At 42.5% G+C, this 22657-nt stretch overlaps 1 protein-coding gene and 1 gene segment (V, D, J or C); one reads left to right on the top strand and one right to left on the bottom strand.

Moving 5' to 3' along the window:
* The window catches only part of LOC144483842 (uncharacterized), a 156762-nt gene that overhangs the window by 109756 nt on the left and 24349 nt on the right, over positions 1–22657 (bottom strand). The window lies entirely within an intron of this gene.
* On the top strand, positions 5888–22545 carry LOC144483815 (Ig heavy chain C region-like). The segment is given in 8 exon segments: positions 5888–5993; positions 6125–6450; positions 6679–6693; positions 7649–7691; positions 18779–19078; positions 20051–20362; positions 21286–21594; positions 22088–22545. Coding segments are annotated over 8 exon segments (1743 nt in total).

The following is a 22657-nucleotide window of genomic DNA, read 5'->3' as shown; positions in this document are numbered from 1 at the left end:
TGTGTGTGTTGTGTGAAATACATCGTGCTTGATACAAATTAATTCCACAATGATCACGTGCATCGTTCCATTTACACCACATGACGGACACACAATAAACACATCCAATTCAGATTGGCTTCCTTTACATATGTCACCTTTTCTGATGATTGAGGAGGCCAATGTTTGAAAAGTTAGTTCGGCCACAAGTGCTGCCCATTAAGCTACCATTCGTCATTGTGTGTTATTGTTTCTGTGTCATGAATGGACATTAGGAGCTTTGGTGTAAAACCAGTTATCACCAAAATCCTGTATTCCTTGCCCTGCTGACGGTGTTGCATGTCTTAGCGAGATTGACCGAAGTACGTTAAAGATATGGACATATATGGAGCATGGAGAAGTTGTTGGCTGGAGTAAATCTTCCAATACAATCACTAAACTGTACATCAGATATACCCGGTCTGCAAGCAGATGATGTATTTCAAGTGTGACCCCAGCAAAGATCTTTCCCGTGATGTTATGACTGAGATATGCCTGTAGTTGTAACAGCCTCTTCCATCGGTTTAGTTTGCAAAAAGTGTGATAAATTTGAATCATGCATGTCTTATGGAATTGTGGGTGCCATGGTGGCACAGTGGTTAGCTCTGTTGCCTCACAGTGCCAGGGCCACTGGTTTGGTTCCCGGCGTGGGTCAGTGTCTGTGCGGAGTCTGTACATTCTACCCGTTTATGCGTGGATTTCTTCTGGGTGGTCCAGTTTCCTGCACAGTCCGAAAAGGCATGCTGGTAATGTGCACTGGTCAGGCTAAATTCTCCCTCAGTGTACCCGAACAGACGCTACAGTGTGGCGACTCAGGGATTTTATAGTGACTTCATTGCCGTGTTAATGTAAGCCTACTTGTGACATTAATAAATGAACTACAAACCTTAAATCTTCCAGCAAATAAGGAGAATGTCATAAATGTTCAGAAAGATAGTAATTATTTTCACCAATGACCATCCATTCGCAATTTAATAAATGCATTCAGCAGTTCTCATTCATTCACAAAGGTTAGTCTATTTAAAATTACTTTATGGAAGGTGGGCGACTGCCTAAGCTATAATTTGTTTCACATTGCTAGTTGCTGGTGGTTAGCCGCCTTCTTGAACCGCTGCACAATCTGCAGTGTAGGTACACCCACAGTGCTGTTAGGAAGGGTTCTCATGGATTCCGACCCAGCGACAGTAAAGGAGCGGTAATATATGTCCAAGTCAGGTTTATAAGCGTCTTGGAGGGGAATATCCAAGCGGGGTTGTTCCAATTCACCAATGAACATCAATTCATACAGATAAACAATTATTTCACCAATTGTATTCAGCATTTTGATAATTGGAAAATACTGTGGATTCTAGAAACTGAAACAAAAGCAATAAATTCCGAAAATCTCAACAGGTCAGATAGCATCTGTGGAAAGAGAATAGAGTCAAAGTTTCGAGTCGGGATGACCCTTTCTTTTTATTTGGGGGAAATTGAAGAGGGTGATGACATTGGGAAGTGGAAAAGTGAATCGTGTGGAGGACGGAGAAGATCTGCAGAGAGATTTGGACAGGCTGAGTGAGTGGGCGAGGATATGGCAAATGGAGTATAACGTTGAGAAATGCGAGGTTATACACTTTGGAGGAAATAATAACAAATGGGATTACTATCTCAATGGAAACAAATTAAAACATGCTACCGTGCAAAGGGACCTGGGGGTCCTTGTGCATGAGACGCAAAAGCCCAGTCTGCAGGTACAACAGGTGATCAAGAAGGCAAATGGGATGTTGGCCTATATCGCGAGGGGGATAGAATATAAAAGCAGGGATGTCTTGATGCACCTGTACAGGGCATTGGTGAGGCCGCAGCTGGAATACTGTGTGCAGTATTGGTCCCCTTATATGAGGAAGGATATATTGGCATTGGAGGGAGTGCAGAGAAGGTTCACCAGGTTGATACCGGAGATGAGGGGTTTGGATTATGAGGAGAGGCTGAGGAGATTGGGTTTGTACTCGTTGGAGTTTAGAAGGATGAGGGGGGATCTTATGGAGACTTATAAGATAATGCGAGGGCTGGATAGGGTGGAGGCGGAGAGATTCTTTCCACTTAGTAAGGAAGTTAAAACTAGAGGACACAGCCTCAAAATAAAGGGGGGTCGGTTTAAGACAGAGTTGAGGAGGAGCTTCTTCTCCCAGAGGGTGGTGAATCTCTGGAATTCTCTGCCCACTGAGGTGGTGGAGGCTACCTCGCTGAATATGTTTAAAGCGCGGATGGATGGATTCCTGATCGGTAAGGGAATTAAGGGTTATGGGGATCAGGCGGGTAAGTGGTACTGATCCACGTCAGATCAGCCATGATCTTATTGAATGGCGGGGCAGGCTCGAGGGGCTAGATGGCCTACTCCTGCTCCTATTTCTTATGTTCTTATGTTCTTATGTAAATGATGAGGTGGAAAGGGATTAGGATATAGTTAGCGATTGAGATGTTGATTAGGTTAGTTAGCATGGAGAAGTTGATGATTTTTGGGATCGGTATGTAAATTGATGCAACTTGTGTGTGGCGCGAAATAGTGCATATAATTAAACAGTATCTATTTGAACTATTCCCATTTCACAGGAAAGTTATGCAGCTTCTCTGACAGCTTGTTAGAAACAATGATGATCTCTCCAACGCATCAGGAATACTCTGCCGAAGCGTCACCCAGACTCGAAACGTTGGCTCTATTCTGTCTCCACAGATGCTGTCAGACCTGCTGAGATTTTCCAGCATTTTCTGTTTGTTACCAGTATTTCCTTCGATACAACTTTGCTTTGAATAATTTATTGATATTAACATTTATTGACAACTTTTTGTCACCAAGGATAAAATCTGTCCCAGAATTCAGTTGGAAATTGAATGAATACAGACCGAGGATCATGAGTAGCTACCCAGCAGTCTCTGCGCTTTAAACTCCTGAATCATAACTGGTGTGATGATTTCCAAAGTAATCATACAAATTAAACTACCTGCACCAAATATGATTTTGCTGATTCTTTAAATCCCGATTCATTATTACACAGTTTTGGGAAATAATGTAACACTTGTAGTTTTCCAGTGAGTTTCACAATATATCTGTTGCCACATTATTTATTTTACAGCTTGTTACCTTCACTAATTTGGGTGAGGGCATGTTGAGTGATTTGCTGCACATGTTTCAAATATTACAATCCTCCCTCCTCAGCCAAATCATGTTCCCTCTTTCGATCTTGGATATGAATATTCAGCATCAGCAGAGAAAGGAACCATCCGTGCCGCAGGAAAATCCCCTCTTATTTTCGTGAGGATCAGCTTGCACGCTCCCTAGAAACTAGGACAAAGAACAAAGAACAAAGAACAGTACAGCACAGGAAACAGGCCCTTCGGCCCTCCAAGCCTGTGCCGCTCCTTGGTCCAACTAGGGTTGGATTTCTCCCAGAACCTCTGGCAGTATTGACGTTATTAGACTGACAGAAATGGGATAAAGGAGCTGTTTCAATTTATGGACCAGTCAAGTACAAATATGGGAATGTAGAACAACATCTTTCAGTACCATTTAACAATGCATCTATCAATTTATTCACTGATTCCTCAATCAAAATATTCAGGCATCCAACTGTCATTCATCCAACTATCATTCATTCAACTGTCATTCATTCAACTGTCATTCATTCCTGCATCAAGACAGTCATTCATTTATTGTTTGCGCAGATGGTGACGTAATATTAATTTAATTGGCCCAGTGATCCAGAGACCCAGGACAATGATGGGACAGGGACAGGGATTTAAATCGGAGGAAGCTGGTGGAATTTGAATTCAATTAATAAATATGGAATACATTCTAATGGCGACCATAGAACCCTCTCTGATCCCCCAATGAGGGAAATCTGCCATCGCTACCTGGTCTCACAAGAATGTGACTACAGACGGACACAAAATGGCTGACTCTTCAGAAGTGGCCTAGAAAACCATTCAGTTCAAGTGAATTTGGGACAGGCATAATGTACTCGTCGTTCCAACAACTCAAACATCTCATGGAACGAGATAGGGAAAGAATACACAAGCATATATGTTCATGTATTACAACATGTATCGTCTCCCTGAGTCATCTCTCAGTCTGCCTGTAATTCTTTCGATCCATCCATGACAATATCCTGATGTGTTGGAAAAATCATCATTGTTGCTAACAGGGTGTCAGAGAAGCTGCATAAATTGTCTTTCTTGAGAGATGGGTCAAATCCATATAGACTTACAACTTAAAATATTAAATTGCCTCCAGTACTGTTGCTGGGTAGATTTCTTTACAAATAGGGCTCATTGACAATGTGAAGGGTTTGAAGTTGGCTTGCAGCCAAGCGGTCAGTACTGAGAAAACAGATCTACTGCACAAACACCCCCAGATGCTTCCTGTCAATAACTTTGAGCATTTGACAGCGGGCTGGATTGCTGCCAAATACTGTGTGGGGCAGATTAGCGTGAACCTGAATGGACAAATTGGGATTCAGCCATTTAAAGAATAAATGTTTCATTCCCACAAGAATGACACATGTTAATTCGGAATCATTCTAATCAAATATTTTCATTCAATGTCCTGTTCATTATGTGAGTAAATAGCATCGCAAAACAGTAAAGTGACCGGATGATTTTTCATTTGTATAACTTCCAAGTAAATGTCATTCCAATAATTAAAGGCTGTTTATTAACCACTTCATGAAATGCGAGAGAGAGATGTTGATGGTCCCATTTCCCCAGTCAATTGAGATCACTGTAATGGCAAAAATGCATCGAAATAATATTAAAAGAACATCATAAAACTGACACGAACAACAGGGATTCCTGGAATATACTGAAAGTTTTGCACCCTATTTAAACAGCAGCGTCTCTTGTACCTGATTTACACCGTGTTCTATTGTACAGTATAATCTGATTTCCATTATTGAAGAGTTCCTCTCATAGCTGCTAATGAGTGGAGAAATGATCAGTTCATAACCTGATTCAATGGAAGGTAAAACATTTATTCTTGTGATGTTGTGCAATGTGCAGCAAAGGCCTGATACACTGTGTTCCCAATACCAATGAATATTAGACAGCCGGTGGCCAATAGAGCGAGCTGCCACGATTTGGATGCTGAAGGAGAACTTTAATGATCTCCGTGTCCGTTCCGATTCATTAACTTCTCTGTCAAAAGTCGATGTTAAATTTATGTTTCTCTGTCAACTCACTACTTAATTATCAGGAAGGCGGGATTCTTATTATTTTCAAAGGGCTGTCTTCGAGATTGGGCAGTTTGACAAATATAAGGAGAAACATTGTATTGTGTGAGAGTTTCTTCTCATCACCAAACCCAAATTGTACAGTGATAGCCATCCGCACTGTAAATGCAATCACTTTGTTCATACTCCGCATTTAGTTACAGAAATCGATAACAATTCTTCTGATAAATGATGCTTTATTATTGTAATGTGACAGAGACCCGGAATTGTTGCAACACAGACTGACGGTCTCTTTATTTTCCAAAAATGTTATTTAATCATTTTTAGATTTGTGTTCTTCTTGGGGGCGTGGTAATAAAATCACCATATTTACAATGGAATCAGTTATTTCAAATAAAGAAATGATGAATTGCAATATCACCATCAGAAATAATGGAGACAATACATTGAACATTTTCAGCCAAACAAATATCCCGATACAGATAAAATGTCCATTTTAATATTAACCCATTGTAAATCTGGAAGTCCATTCTGTTGGGGGTGTGGAAGGTGGGACCTGGACCCTGTCGCCGCCTCCAGCAGGGAATCAACAGGCGGCGCCTGGAAAGCCGCCCCCTTCTGCCGGGTATTTAAATGCCGCTCACTGGGACCGGAATCCAACAGTCCGGGAGCTGGTTTGTTCACTGAGTTTCTGACACAACCATTTCCCCCAATTTACCAGAAGGATGAGGTCGGCGATTTCTCTCAGTTTCTTGCTGACTTTCTTATCCGGTGAGTAGATTTTTTTTTATTGTGCAAGTCTGACTGCTACTGTCTCAGTGTTAGTCTATCTCTGGATTGTTGCAGAATCAGCAATCATTTCACCCGGATTAATCCTCGGGGTTTTTGATATATTTTTACAGGTGTTCAGTCGGAGGTTGTGTTGACTCAGCCAGAGGCAGAGACCGGGCGTCCAGGAGGCTCCCTCAAACTGACCTGTAAAACCAGCGGCTTCAATCTTGGCAGCTACTGGATGGGCTGGATCCGGCAGGTTCCCGGACAGGGGCTGGAGTGGCTGACTCTCTACTACGATTCATCTAACACCATCTACTACGCCCCAGGGATTCAGAATCGATTTACTCCGTCCAAAGACATTTCAAAGAGCATCTTCGTTTTGGACATGATGAGCCTGAAGATTGAAGACACCGCCATCTATTACTGTGCAAGAGACCACAGCGAGAGGAACCAGGTCTGCACCCGAACAAGAACAGCTCGAGAGGGAATTCAGCAACTTCCATCATAACCTGAAGGTAAATATCTGTTTTAAATGTAATATTAACGACAGTGGTCAGAACCAAACCATAATCGTGTTCAAAAGAAGTAACAAAGAAAGCATTTAACAGTAAAATATAACAAACTCACCACTGTAACGGGGTGAGCTTTTCACTGACTTTATATTTGTTGTAGTTTCAGCAAGTACATCACTGGACATATTACTCATTTTAATATTTCTGATAGATTGTGTTATATAAACAGTTGCATACATTTTAAATGAGAGCAGAACTAATGGTCCATTTGAAGTGAATATTGAGCGGCAGTACTGAATAGAATGAGTGCAGTTTTTGTGTGGGTGTGTGTCACAGTGATACAGCAGTGGGTCACAGTGCTGAGCACAGCGACATCCTCATACAAAAACCTCAGAGAAAGACTTTGCTTAAATATGTGATCAGTGCCACTGCCGAATGCTAAACAAAATGAGGAATAGACAAAATAATAGGTAGAAGCAGCATTGTTTTTTAAAAGATATAAAATACTTCAACTTTATTGTTATTGATTTACATGCTGAATGTGCACGGAGAGTGTAAAAGTTTCTAATTCCCCTTTATCAATATCATGACCAGTAAAAATTGAAATATCTCACTGACTCATTCTTAAACGACATGGAAACAGACTTTTGAAATAGCAGTGAAATGACCTATCTGCATTTTACAGTTAATAATCTGCCGCAGTATTTGTCATGCTGTGTCTCACTGTGATAACTGGAATGGCACAGCAGTTACTGTCAATACAAAAACACCTCAGCACTAATTGATTGAGGCTGGATCAGTGTCACTTTTAAATTCCAACTTTAATCACAGGACAGTATTATTTATGTCCAGCACTGACCACATGATGAGAATGAACATGGAAAATACGTGATAATTACTCAATTATCGGTTGGTGTTTATCAATAACATGTTCATGTGTTCCGCTGTGAAATATAAAACATTCGGGTCATTTATAAATGGAGAATGGTATCCAGAAATACAATTATAATTTAATGAACATTAATTGACTTTGCTTTTCCTCTGGTTTGTGAATATTTAAATTAATGGTGGTTTTGTGTCTATTTTGTGCAGGGACGGTTATTGTATGACACAGCCCAGGGAATGTGACACTGTGACTACTTCGACTACTGGGGACAAGGTACCATGGTGACGGTGACTGCAGGTAAGAACGATGCACTTATTGAATAATTGGTTTACATGTGTCTTTGTTTCATATTTTTGTCTATGCTAATAATCAATTCGTTTACTTAAATGTGGGTTTGGTGGATTGAGAATTTTTACAATGTTTCCTGTGATTCTGATGCAAAGGGGTTCTAGAATTCCGCTGTTTCTTGACAATAGAGGCAGCTGAGCAATTCAATCCCTAATTATTGTGATTTTGTGTTTATCTTTTGAGGCTACTGTGTGGCTGGGTTACTTTAAAAACCTGACGTCTGTTAAACAATTCAGCGTGTCGGTCATGTTTAATCTCGGTGACATCTAGTGGCTGCGGGTTGTACCATCAACTGCACAAGTGTTTGAAATCTAACCCAATATTTTAAAAAGGTTCTATAATTTCTAGATTAATCCAGTGAACATGTTCCACTCACTAGCAGTGCTGGTGCTGCTATGCAATATTTCTGCTTATTATAAACATTAATTACTTTGGTGATGGGTGGATTGGCTGGAATTTATATTAAAAATTTCTGTCAATGTTACATTTGATTCTGTTGCAAGTGTTTGTAGAATTGAGCTGCTTCTGCAGGAAGCGGGGTTCAGACTCTCAGTGGTGCGTTTTTTCTGGTGAGGAGATTATGTATCTGGGTGACTTTAAGTAAGTAAAATTTGTGAAATAGTTTGGTGTTTCTGCATTGTTTAAACTCGGTGACACAGCTGTTACACGCTTTGTGATTGAATATGAACAGTCTGCGGGTTTACAATTGCTTGACGCATGACTGCAGGCAGAAATCAGACAGGCTTTAGTGTGTTTGTATTTTTTAAATTTTAAGCAGGTTAAACTAAACCACGGTTTACGCCGCTCGCTCAGAACATAGTTTGTCACGGCATTCACAATCTGAGGTACCTGCAATGTTTAATCTCGGTGGCATTTGATGGCTGGAGCTTTTACCATCCAAATGTTTAAATATGTTTGAAATATATTCCAATCTGAATAAAATGTGATAGCGTTTCAATACTAATTTGTTGGGCATATTCCATCTCCTCGCAATGCTATTGTTATTATTCCAGATTTATGTTTCCTTTAACAATTGGTTCAGAGCTGGTTTGCTAGATTCGATATTGAGATTTTCTTGCAATGTTACATTTGATTCTGTTCAATGGATAATTGAGCTGTTTCTCCATGAAACGGATTCATTCCCTCATTGATGTGTTTTGGGGTGTTTCCGTTGAGGAGATTCTGTGGTTTGGTCACTATGAATGTTTAAAATTTGTGAAATAGTTTGGCTTTGCTGCATTATTTCTGCATTGTTCAAACTCGGTGCCACTGAGCGGTTAGACGTTTTCTGGTTGAATGCAAACAATCTTTGAGTTTGAAAATCCTTGTAGGGAGAAAACGAGCAGGTTTTGGAAAAAAAACTAAAATAAAGATATTACAGCATTTTTATAAATTTTAACTAACGCTTACAAATTAAAATACATCATGACGTACAACGCTCATTCGGACACTACGTCGTTGCTGCAATCACAAACTTCTCATTAACAAGTTTAATAGTAAAATTAATATAAATCAAACAATTATTAATCGGTAATATAACTCCATATTCACCAAAGATTACTTTGTATTGATATAATTTAGCAGTCATCCCCTTTAATAGTTCTGTTGTGCTTTTCACACAATTAACATGACCAGAAAAATTTCCAGACTGCAAATATTTTGTGACAATTCCAGAAATTATTTCAATGATAACATGCTGTTTCCACAGCAGCTCTCAGCTGAACACGATACTTGGCATTAGTCGTTATATCCCAGATTAAGTTCGCATTCACTGGAATACGAGTTTTGCAGAATAAGACGTTGCTTTTTGGCTATGTTTGTATCCGAATACTACATTTTTTTCCTGTGCAGTCGCAACCAGATTATTCCTTCCAAGTAATTTGTAATTGGATACCGAGATAATTAATTACTAATCTCATCTCAAAATTTGTGAAATGGTTTGGTGTTTCTCAATTGTTTCTGTATTGGTTCAACTCAGTGATACTGAACGGTTACACGTTTTCTGGCTAAATGAAAATAAAACTGCGTTTGAAAATTCTTGGAGGGGTAAAGTAAACAGGTTTCGGAAAAATAAAATAAATATATGTTAGGACTTTTATTCATGTTAACTGATGCTTACAGAGTAAAATAAATCATGAATTACAATTCTTACTGTGTCACCGTATCTCTTCAGGGACATTACACTACCCTGAATCTTTTATATTTGATGTGCTCATTTTCAGAAAAAATACATTTTTGCCCAGTTTTCGGGATTTGAGACAGACAGGGAGAGATAGTTAAAAGGCGAAGGGAGTTTTGAAATGAACATCAGGTTAATTTAAAATATGTATTGATTTTTTTGTTGTTGTAATTTGACCTTTGATCAATTAGAATCAAAGAGTTTGTATAAATTTGACAGAGTGAACAGAGTTTTCTGACAGGTGGAATTCGCTGACACTCAAGCAATTGTTCATATGATTGTGTTTGAATTGTAGTAAAGTGTCAACACAAACTGGCTAGAGATGGACAAGTTAATGCTTGAAATTCAAAAAAATTAATTTATGTAAAAATATTCTGATACTATAAAAATAATATTAGCTCTGCACTTAATAATAACATCATGTCTCCCATTACTGCTGAACTCAGGATAGAATTATGGGAAGAATAAATGACAGAATAGAAGAATTGATTATATCTGAACCTTATGTTTAATACTTGTTAAATATTATAATGAAGAAAAAGTCTGGACTTATATTCTGCATCGTGCTTTAGAGGATTTGAATCAATTGTCCTCTTTGTGTTTGCACTGTTTAATTCAGATTTTCTTTAATTAAACAATGTGTTCAGTAATTAAGTTATATGGATGGGCTAACTTTTTACATCTAGAATGCATTATTATTGATTTCAAACTGCCAGGCCGTTACAGCCTATACAAATTCAGAAGTATGCATTTTTAACACGTTTCTAGGTTATAATACGACATTTGTAGTAAAAGTGGAAAAGTAAAATATTACAATGTGATTGGATTTAAGTAAATGAATGACAGATTCTGAATGTTTCCATTCAGTAATTTAAAATTATTGTTTAACATTGTATAAGGTTTAATTGTAACCTAATTATTTAACAATGCTGGAGGTAGAAGCACGTTTTGAATGATTGAAAACTCATTTTATTACAGAGTTCAAATCAGCTGATAAGAGAACTAACTGGCAATTAACAATAACTTAAAATATAATATTGCTGCTGATTAATTTAAAACAAAAGAACTTGAATATTGTACAGGCGTGCAAAATACAATTAGTTTTAGAGAATATTTAATTGTATCGAAAATGAATTCAGAAACAAAACATTTTTTTACTCAGCTATGCTCAGCTCGATAAAGTATTTTGCCTTGATTATTTTGTTCATTAATTTAATTAAGAAATTAACTCGAATCAGATAATGATTTTCAATGTAAATGTTTCCTGATTTGTTTAATTCTGACTGTGTCACTGCATCTCTGTTAGGGACATTGAACTGTCCTGAACCTGTTATTTTTGATTGCTCATTTTCAGCAAAATTACATTTTTACATAGTTTTCGAGAAGTGAGACAGAGAAATAATTAAAAGTCGAAAGGAGTTCTGAAATGAATATCAGTTTAATTTAAAGTAGGTTATTGATTTTCTGTTGTTGTAAGTTGACCATTGATCAATTAGAATCCAACAATTTGAATGAAATTGACAGATTGAACAGATCTATCTGCTGGGCACTCGATTGTTGCACCGTTTGTGTCTGTTCTGTTTCTGTGCGCGTGGTCACTGTGTTGGCACCAAGAATCTGCCTGACTGGTTATAAACCTTTTGGTTCCTTCCCCTGTATTTCCGGGAGTGAAAATTGATTTATTTCTTCAATAAACTTGTATCTGTGAGAAACGTGACAGGTTGATCTGATGTTTGACTCGGAGTCTCAGAAATGAGATCCCTAAAGCACACTGTGACCGTTAGAGAGAGCAGAAACGTCAGGCTGTAGAGAGAGATTTGGTTGATTTTTAACCAGTGATATACCGGCTTTGGGAACTTTGGATGAGCAAATGCAAAGGGAGATTTACTATATTGTACTGTATACTATAGCGGTCCCTGACCTGTTTAGTAGAACAGTTACAGGGTCAAATTCGTTTGCATCTTATTCTTAATTTCTAAAGGCAATTTAGAGTCGCTTGCAAAGCAAGAATTTTAAATATGTCCCTACATAATTGTTCCTTGGGAAAGAATTGATATTAAGTATCCTTGAATAACTGCAGTGCATATGCTGCAGGCGTCCGCCGTGCGGTTAGGCAGGATGTTCCAGGATTTTGACCCAGCGACTGTGAAGGAACTGAGATATTGTTTCAAGTCAAGATGGTGTGTGTCTTGTTGGGGAGCTTGCAGGTGATAGTGTTCATATGTGGCTTCTGCCCTTGTCCTGTTAGGCTGTAAAGGCAGCGGGTTTGGACAGTGCTTTCTATGGAGTCTTGGTGAGTTGCTGCAGTGCATCTTGTATATTATACACTGCTGTAACTGCTTGTTAGTGATAGAGAGAGTGAATAGGGTGACTGAGGGGGTTGGGTAATCTTGTGGGTGGCTTTGTCCTGGATTGTGTCAAATTCCTTGAGTTTTTACAAGTTTCGCTCATTGAGGAAAGAGGAAATTATTCAATTGTGAACTGACTTGTGAAAGATTTAAATGTTTTTCCAACCCTTGGCCCGCGCTCCGTATTGTGCTCACTTGTCAGTCCCATTTACTGTGTGAGTGGGTGAGTGTGTATGTGGAGTGAGGGTGTTTTTCCAGACTGAATCAGCCAGAGAGAGACTTACACACATCACACACTCTCACACACATAAATACACACATACACATTCTCATAGTCTCTCACACATGCACACATATATATTCACACTTACTTTGTCTCTCATCCGATCTCTCTCACACACCCATACACATTCTCTCTCTCACGTTCTACATACATTCTCTCAAATACAAATACACACATACTCTCGCTCTCTCATACCACCATACACAAAAGCACTCACACGCACACCCCCGACACACATTCTCTCTTACACACAGACACACACTCTCACATAAGCACAGTCTCACACTCTCACATGCACTCTCTCTCCCACACTCTGTCACACACGCTCAAGCTGTCTCACATTTATTCACACACGCTCTCTCACAATTCCTCTTGCGCACGCATCTCTCTCTCTCACTCACGCATACACACACGCATATATTTCTAAAGCTCTTGCACACACTATCTCACACCTGTACATTCTTGCTCTCACACACTGGCTCTCTCATAAACACACTCTCTCACAAACATAGACCCACGCACACACTCTAACACACACTCTTACACACAGACACAGTCTCTCACATAAGCACAGTCTCGCGCACACATTCTCCCTCACACACACACACACACACACACACACACACACACACACACACACACACACACACACATGCACTATCCCTCTCACATTCCCTCTTCCGTGCTCTCACTCCGTCTCACACTCATTTGCATGCTCGCTCTCTCTCATACGAACACTTGCACACGCAATCTCTCACACAGGTACGTTTTTATCTCTCTTTCACACGCTCACTCCCTTACACATTATCTCACACACGCACAATCTTGCTCTCAAACACTGTATCTCACAAACACCCTCTCTCTCTCACACGCACACAGTCTCTCCGTCTCTCACACACGAACACACATGTATACACAATGTATCTCTCTTAAACACTCCACCTATCACAGACACATGTCCTCTCAACCGTTATTTCACTCACACACACTCACGCATCCATTCTGCATCATTTTCACAGTTTTTCTCACTCACACACACTCTCCCCGCCCCTCCACACACACACACGCACACACATATACTTTGAAGAACAGAAAAATACTCTCACACACATAAAAAATAACTCTTCAAACATACACACACTCTCTCGCACACACGCATTCTCTATCTCACATATCCTTTCTCTCACGCACACTCTCTCCTCTTGCACACACAGACCACTTTCTCAAACACGTGCAAAACACTCATGTGTCTGACACACTCTCACACACATAAACCAACACAACGTCTCTCTCTCTCACAAAAATTCTCTCTCTCTGTCTCACACACGCACACACACACACACACACTCAAACACATCGCTTCTATCACCCACACACATTGCACATATCGTTCTCACTCACACGCCATCCCATGCACACTTTCACACACTCATGAACATATTATTTTGCTTTCCAATAGGCACTCCCTCTCACACATACTGTCTTTCACATGAACACAACACTCTCTCCCACACACACACACCCTCCCTCAAGCACACACACTCACTTTCATAGACACCCTGTATCTCATATAGACACACTTCTTTTCACATAAACACACACTCAATCACACACCGAAGTACTCTCTCACACAGACTGCCCACACACACACTTTCAAGAAGAGACACACTCTCACACACAAAGAATAACTTTTCAAACACACATTCTCTCTCTCACACACACACGTTATCTCACACACCCTTTCTCTCACACACACTCTCCCCTCTTGCACACACAGCCCACTGTCTCACACACGTGCAAACGCAGTCTATCACACACAGGCACCCTCACACATACATTCACCCTCTATCTCTCTCACACAGCCAAACACCCTCTCCACTTTCCATCTCACATACGTCAGAGTAATTGTCCTTGACATCATAAATTGAAGCATAGGATCCTCCAGTGCAGAAGGGGCCAATCAGCCCATTGAGTCTGCACCAACAGCAGTCCCACCAAAGCCCTATCCCCATAACCACATGTATTTACCCTAACTAGTCCCTCTGACACTACGGGGCAATTTAGCACGGCCAATCCAACGAACCCGCACATGTTTGGACTGTGGGGGGGAAACAGGAGCACCCGTAGGAAACCCAAGCAGACACGGGGTGAACTTGCAAACTCCACACAGACAGTGAGCCAAGTCGGGAATCGAACTGTGAGGCAGCAGTGCTAATCACCGTGCCACCGCCCACCCCCCCAACCCCCGCTAGCATTTGAATGAGGGTGGGATCGAGGAGCCCGAGTAAAACTCAAGTCAATAAGAATCGGCGGGAAATTCTTCTCTGTTCGGAGTCATACTTAGCACAAAGCAAGATGGTGTTGGTTGTTGGAGGTCAAACATCTAAGTTCAGATTTCACTGCAAAAGTTCGGCAGGGGATTGTTCTGGGACCAACAATCTTCTACTGCTTCATCAAAGACATTCCATCCAACATGAGGTCAGAAGTAGAGATTTCCATGTGTTACACCGGACACAAAGACGCAATAAGTAAGAAGGGACTTGGCTGAGACCAAGGCCGCCTGGCTCCCCAATACTGGTGTAAACCTGCTGTTTGATTCCTGTGCGACCCATTCTGGTTTCGCTGTAAGCTTCCCTTCCAGCTCCCTCAGTCTGTCTATTTATTAACTGATACGCGTTTCTTAAAGAAAGGCACCGACATTAAAGCAGCTGCCCGGTGATCTACACTGCTGTCTGACTTTACACAGCCCTGTTACAGAAAGCTGATCAATGTAGACAATCGGGAAAAGATCGATGGAGAGGAAGAGGAGGAGGTGGCCCACTGACTCTCTCACCCCCGCCCACACTTCCTCACTCACCCTCAATCTCTCATCCTCACTCAAAGAACTTCACTCACTCACCTTCACTTACCCAACTTCCCTCGCTGACACACTCTCACTCACTCATCCCCACTCACTCATCCCCACTCACTCATCCCCGCTCACTCATCCCCGCTCACTCATCCCCGCTCACTCATCCCCGCTCACTCATCCCCGCTCACTCTCCCTTGCTCACTCATCCAACCTCACACACTCACCCTCACACACTCACCCTCACACACTCACCCTCACACACTCACCCTCACACACTCACCCTCACACACTCAGCCTCACACACTCACCCTCACACACTCACCCTCACACACTCACCTTCACACACTCACCTTCACACACTCAACCTCAAACACTGAGCATCACACACTCAACCTCACACACTCAACCTCACACACTCTACCTCACACACTCTACCTCACATAGTCACCCTCACACACTCACCCTCAGAAACTCACTGATCCTCATTCACCCTGAGTCACTCACCCTCACACCCTCACTCACTCACAATCACTCACAAACATTCGCTCACTCACTCTCACCCATCCTCACTCACTCACCCACACTCACTCACACACCCTCACTCAACCTCACTCATTCAACCTCAATCACACATCCTGAATCACTCATCCTCACACCCTCACTTACTCACTCACATTCAGTCACCCTCATTCACTCACTCTCACACCCTCACTCACGCACCCGCATTCATTCACTCACACTCACTCACCCTCAGATACCCTCATTTACTCACCCTCATTCACGCACTGTCACTCAGCCACCCACACTCACACACCATCACACACTCAACCTCACTCACTAACCCTCAGTCACTCACCAACACTCATACTCACCCTCATTCACTCACCCTACTTACCCACCCTCACTCACCCAGTCTCACTCACTCTCACTCACTCACCGCACTTACCCACCCTCACTCATCCAGTCTCACTCACTCCACTCACCCTCACTCACTCTCCCCACTTACCCACCCTCACTCACCTAGACTCACCCCCACACACTCAAGCTCAATCACCCTCTCTCTTTCACTTACGCCACCTGACCCATTCAAACTCACTCAGACTCACGCACCTACATTCACTCACACACCCTCACGTACTCACCATCACTCAACTTCACCCACCCTAACTCACAGATCCTCAATCACTCAACCTCACTCAAACACCTTCACTCACTCATCCTCACTCATCCACCCATCCGCATTCAATCTCCCTCACAGTCTCACACACCACCCCCAATAACACACCCTGACTTACTCACTCTCTCACCCTCATTTACTAAGTCATATTCATTCCCTCACCCTCATTCACTCGCTCTCACTCACCCACCTTCGCTAACCTTCATGCATCCTCACTCACTCACCCTCATTCATTCATTCTCGCTCACCAACATTCACTCACACACTTTCACTCACCCATTCAGCCACCGTCACTCACACACCCCCTCTCGCACACACCCTCATTTACTAACGCCCTCTCACCCTCACCCACACTTACTCACTCACCCTCAATCACTCATCCTCACTCAAAGAACTTCATTCACTCACCCTCACTTATCCACTCTCTGTCACTCACACACCATCACTCATCCACTCTCACTCCTTCACTCACTCATCCTCACGCACTCACATTCTCTCACTCACCCTCACTAAACCTGTGTGTGGAGGTCTGCAACGAGAGAGAAGAACGATCTCAAGCGGCAGTTTGGTGTTCAAATGTGGGAGCTGCCCTGCGAATGTGGAGAGCTGGGGGAAATCCCTGGGGGCTCAGGGCCAAGGACAATGGCAAAGAGCGGGGGAGAACAGGAGGCGTGGTAAAGGGCAGAGAGCAGGGGGGGGAGGGGGGAGGGCAGAGAGCAGAGGCGGGGGGGGGGGGGGGAAGGAGGGGTGCGGAGGAGGGCAGAGAGCCAGGAGAAAGGGCAGGGAGCCAGGTGAAAGGCAAAGAACCAGGGGAAAGGGCAGAGGGACCAGGGAAAGGGGAGAGAGCCAGGAATAAGGGCAGGGAAGCCGGGGAAACGACAGGGAGCCGAGGAATTGTGAAAGAGAGCCCAGGGGAAAGGGCAGAGATTCAGGGAGAAAGGCAGAGAGTCAGGGGGAAAGGGCAGAGAGCCGGGGTAACGGTCAGAGAGCCAAGGGAAAGGGGAAAGTGGATAGGGAGCAGGGACACCGGGCAGAGAGCCGGGGGAAAGTGTAGGGAGCCGAGGGAAAGGGCAGATAGCCGGGGGAGAGGGCACAGAGCTGGAGGGAAGTGTAGAGAGCCAGGTGGAAGTGCGGAGAGCCGGGTGAAAGGGGTAAAGAGCCACAGGGAATAGCAGAGAGCCAGGGGAAAGGGCAGAGAATCGGGGGAAATGGGCAGAGAGTGGGTGATCGACGTGGGGAGTGAGGATGTGCAAAATAGAGCTAGCACCACAACCAGATCATCTGTAATCTCAGTGAATAATGGAGGAGACTTCAGGGCCCGAATGGCCAACTCTTGCTATTAATGTCTGACCCTTCAATTAGTCAATGTTGCAATTATTTGAATTTGTAATCACATTGAGAGTTTCCTGGTCATTCAGTAAGTATTCATTCCGAAGGTAGTTTTGAAGCAAAGTCACTCATCTTCGTTTTGTGGAGTGAGGGGCAGTGAGTTGGAGAGAGGAAGGGACATCAGTTAGTTTGTACATGGGCAATATCCAAAACTACAATGTGGATATGCCGACGCCAGGTTGGGGTGGGCACAGTAAGGAGTCTCACAACACCAGGTTAAAGTACAACAGACTTATTTGGAATCGTGAGCTTTTGGAGCTCTTTCATCAGGTGAGTGGCTGATATGAATGAAGAGACAACTTCTTCATCACAAAGTGCTGTTGTTTGAGAAATAGCGAGTGCCTGAAGTAATGGAGAAACTCTTTACACTTCTCTGTTAATCTAATGAATGGTATGTCATTACAATGACATCAAAATGTTTTTGTCTTTCCAATCTGATAGAGGTCGAGACAGTGATGTGAGTTTCTACAAAGATGGCGATTCTCAAATGATAGGAGTAACAAAAGCTGAAAGGTGTATGTAGGTCTTAATCGGGAAATATTAAGTTAAGTTCATAATTCTAGACAAATCGTGATGTAGAAACATAGAAAATAGAAGCAGCAGTAGGCCATTCGGCCCTCTGACCCTGCTCTACCATTCACTTTGATCACAGCTCATCAATATCCTGACCCCGTCTACTACCCATATCCATTGATCCCTTTAGCCCCAAGAGCTATACCTAATATAGAAACTTACTTGTATAAATATGTTTGACTAATTAATAAACGCAGGTAAGAGTCTAACTTGTTGAATCGACTATTCTTTCCCAGCGACACCGTCTCTGCCCAATCTGTACAGCCTGATCTCCTCCTGTCAGCAACCCAACACCGGCGGCTCCGTCACCTATGGCTGTTTGGCGATGGACTACTCCCCAGAAATCACCAGTCTCACCTGGAAGAAAAATGGACAGCTGATCACCACTGGATTTAAGACTTACCCATCAGTGAGAAACACGAAGGGAACCTACACCCTGAGCAGCCAGTTAACCATCACCCAGTCGAAGGGAGAGTGCAGCAAAATCGACTGTGAGGTTCGACACAGCGGCTCAGTCAAGAGCATTGAAATGCAATGTAAGTGTTGTGGAACCTGGGCAAGACAGGGGCGCTCTGATTGAACTCTATAAGGCCTTTGTTATAACTGATCTGTAGCATTCTGAAAAATTGAATTATGCAAAATCCAGGTAAGTGTCTACTGACTGAAAAGTTGCTCAGAATCAAAGAACAACAGAAATGATACTGTGCAGAATGAGGCCATTTAGCCCATCATGTCTGTGCTGGTCAAAGGGGAGAACAAATAAACTAGCCAGACAAGTTAAGTCTATTTTCCAGCCCTTGCTCCGTAGCATTGCAGCTTAAAGCAATTGAGATGCAGACCCAGATACCTTTTAAATGACCATGCTCCCTGGTAATTGAGCCCTCCACTTGGGGAATGAATTATTTCTGCCTACGTCCCTTATTTTTTTGTGAACCACAATTATGTCACGCCTCAGCCTCCTCTTTTCCTAAAGAAAACAACCCCTGCCTATCCAATCTCGCCTCATGGCTGCAATTTTCAGGCCCTGGCAACATTCTTGTAAACCTCATCTCTCTCCAGAGTCATTACGTTATTCCTGCAATGTGGTGACCAGAACTGTACAGCAAACTCGAAACGTGGCCTAACTAGGTTTTATGCATCTCCATCATTGCATCACTGTTTTTGCATTCAATATCTCACATAATAGAGAAACTAATCCGATATGCTTTCTTGATCAACTTTTCCAGCTGCCCTACCATCTACAAGGACCTGTGGACGTGCACTCTAAGGTCTTGCATTTCCTCAATCCCACTTAACATTCCAGTTTATTGCCTTGCTTTGTTTTCCCTCCCCAAATGCATTGTATGGCACTTTTGACCGTTGAATTCCATTCGCCATTTCCCTGCCAATTCAACCAAACCATGGATATAATTCTCAAATCGGCAGCTATTTTGCTCAAATAAAAGAACTAATTTATAATTAATGTCAATTGAATCTTCAAGTAACGTCTGAACATTTGTTTGTTGAAGGCCCAATCGTTATCACCCCAACCGTTATCCTCACCGTGAGTTCCAGTGAAGAAATCACCACCAGAAAATTTGCAATCATCGTCTGTTCAATCATCGATTTCCAGCCAAAGTCAATGACGGTGAAGTGGCTGAAGAATGGACAACCCATGGATTCAGGAATTGTCACCTCTCCCGCCTATGAGGTGAACAGGAACTTCTCGGCCAGCAGTCGGCTGACAGTCTCCGCTCAGGAATGGATCAGCAAAGCGGTCTATACCTGCCAGGTCACTCATCAAGAATTCACTCAGAGTCAGAACATCAGCGGATCTCTGGGTAAGAGACTCAAACCGAGGATAAAATAAAATATACCATTCCGATGTTAATCGGAATTAGGGGTCTATTAAAGTTAGTACAAAGCACAGAACAACTTCTAATTTGCTGTCATGTGGTTTGCTGCATTAGGACAGCGCCCCATTCAGAATTTCATCACAACAGCAATTTTTGTTATTCCTTCATGAGATGTGCATTTATTTCCCATCCCTGAGGGCACTTAAGTGTCAACCACGTTGCTGTGGACCTGGAGTCACATGCATGCCAGGCCAGATAAAGACAGCAGATTTACTTTTTTAAAGGGCATTCGTGAACCAGGTGGGCTTTTACAACAACGGCTTCATGATGATCATTTGACTTTTAATTATAGATTTTTATTGAATTCAAATTTCACCATTTGCAGTGGTGAGATTCGAATCCGTGTCTCTTCAATTAGAGTCTTGTCCTCGGTCTCTTGGATTACAAGTCCATTGACAATACCACTGCCTCCCCTTGAAAGAGTGTTTCTTTCTATTTTGAAGTAACATAGTGAGCGAGGCGGCCTTGATGTCAGCTTTTTTCCTGAGACGGCTGGTAAGATTTGGAGAAACAGTTGGTGTTGGACTGTTTCACAGGTCAAAGCGGAGGGGTTAAATGTTGGAAAGTGCATTCACCCTAATAATAAATCAATGACAAGTGCTGTGTTCCTGAGTAGGGGCATGGTTTGGAATGCTGCAATGCTGATTCATGAGAATGATACCGCTGCTAAAATATTTTAATAAAGAGAATAATTTCACAGAACAAGCTGGTTTTCCATCGTCTATAGAAGTTTAAAGGCGATACTTAGAGGTTGATATCTCGAAGGCGACTTTTTCTCCTTCAGGCTGAATATTACTGTCCTGCTTCTGAAGAGGGAACTTGGGTTGATTTTCATTTGTCATTCACAGGTCCTTGCCAGTGCCATGATTCCACAGTGACGATACAGCCACCACCAATAGAACAGGTCTTACTGGAGGCAACAGTGACCTTAACCTGCATCATTTCTAATGCTCCTTATGGAGTCAATGTGTCCTGGATCCGAGACAGGAAGTATTTGAAATCAGAGATTGCCGAAAAGCCAGGAGCGGATCCTGACAGCGTGGTCAGCAAATTAAACATCTCGACACAAGCCTGGCTGAGTGCGGCTGTGTTTCACTGCGTGGTGAGCCATCAGGATCTACCGACTCCTTTAAGAAAATCCATCCACAAGGAAACAGGTGAGCTGAGAGATTGAAGCAATAAATGCGTCACTGTGTCTATTTCCAGTGTAAGTGTACTGGTCAATATTTAGTATTCAGTGCATTAATGGTCTCCCGAGTGGAAACTCCACTAACTAAAGACTCTGGTCCTGCAGATAGTTTTACGGGGATATTTGATGTGTTGATGAATGAAAAGTGAACTGAAGGCGATCTTATTGGATATAGATCGAATAAGGAGGGAGGAGCCTGATGTGGAGCATGAAACCCAATAAAAAAGCAGATCAGTTGGGCCGAAGAGCCTGATTCAGTGCTGTAAACTTTCTGAAGCTTTCCAGTCCAACCCGCTGAGTTATTTGAGAAAACAATTGCGTTCACCTCTCCTCCAAGCTGGAAGTCAAAGATGGAAACATTTAAAATCGAAAGCGAAGCACATTTTTCTGATACCTAGCCAGCAGTTTCATTGTCTCCAGAATCCTCCAGTTTATTGACATCTATTGTACTTTTTCTGCAGATCCAAATCCGCGGGAACCGTTCGTTTCTGTCCTCCTGCCCTCGGCAGAAGAAGTCTCCGCTCAGAGATTCGTCTCCCTCAGCTGCTTAGTAAGACGTTTCTCCCCGCGAGAGATCTTCGTCAAATGGACTGTCAACGACAAGCCAGTGAATCCTGGGAACTACAGGAACACCGAGGTGGTCGCGGAGAACGGCAATAGCTCCTTCTTCATGTACAGCCTGTTATCCATTGCAGCAGAGGAGTGGTCCAGCGGTGCGTCTTACTCCTGTGTGGTGGGACATGAAGCCATCCCCTTGAAGATCATCAACAGAACAGTTGACAAATCCAGCGGTAAACCCAGTTTTGTGAACATTTCCCTTGCACTGATGGACACCGTTAATTCATGTCAATGAGAATCACTCGGTTACATTAAAAACTTCAATAAAAAGAATAAAATCTTTTTCCTCTAACGATAAATGAAATATCCAAACGCCTAATTGATTGTTTTTCAGTTTTACGTCCATTAGATATCTTTGGTTTGAGTCAGATATTTTCAGGTCTCAGGCCCAAGTCTTGTTGAACCAGTGCGCC

This window comes from Mustelus asterias, unplaced genomic scaffold (assembly GCF_964213995.1).
Source record: "Mustelus asterias unplaced genomic scaffold, sMusAst1.hap1.1 HAP1_SCAFFOLD_79, whole genome shotgun sequence".
Classification (NCBI taxonomy): domain Eukaryota; kingdom Metazoa; phylum Chordata; class Chondrichthyes; order Carcharhiniformes; family Triakidae; genus Mustelus; species Mustelus asterias.
Note: the sequence above shows the minus strand (reverse complement) of the source record. Positions and strands in the feature narration are given on the sequence as shown.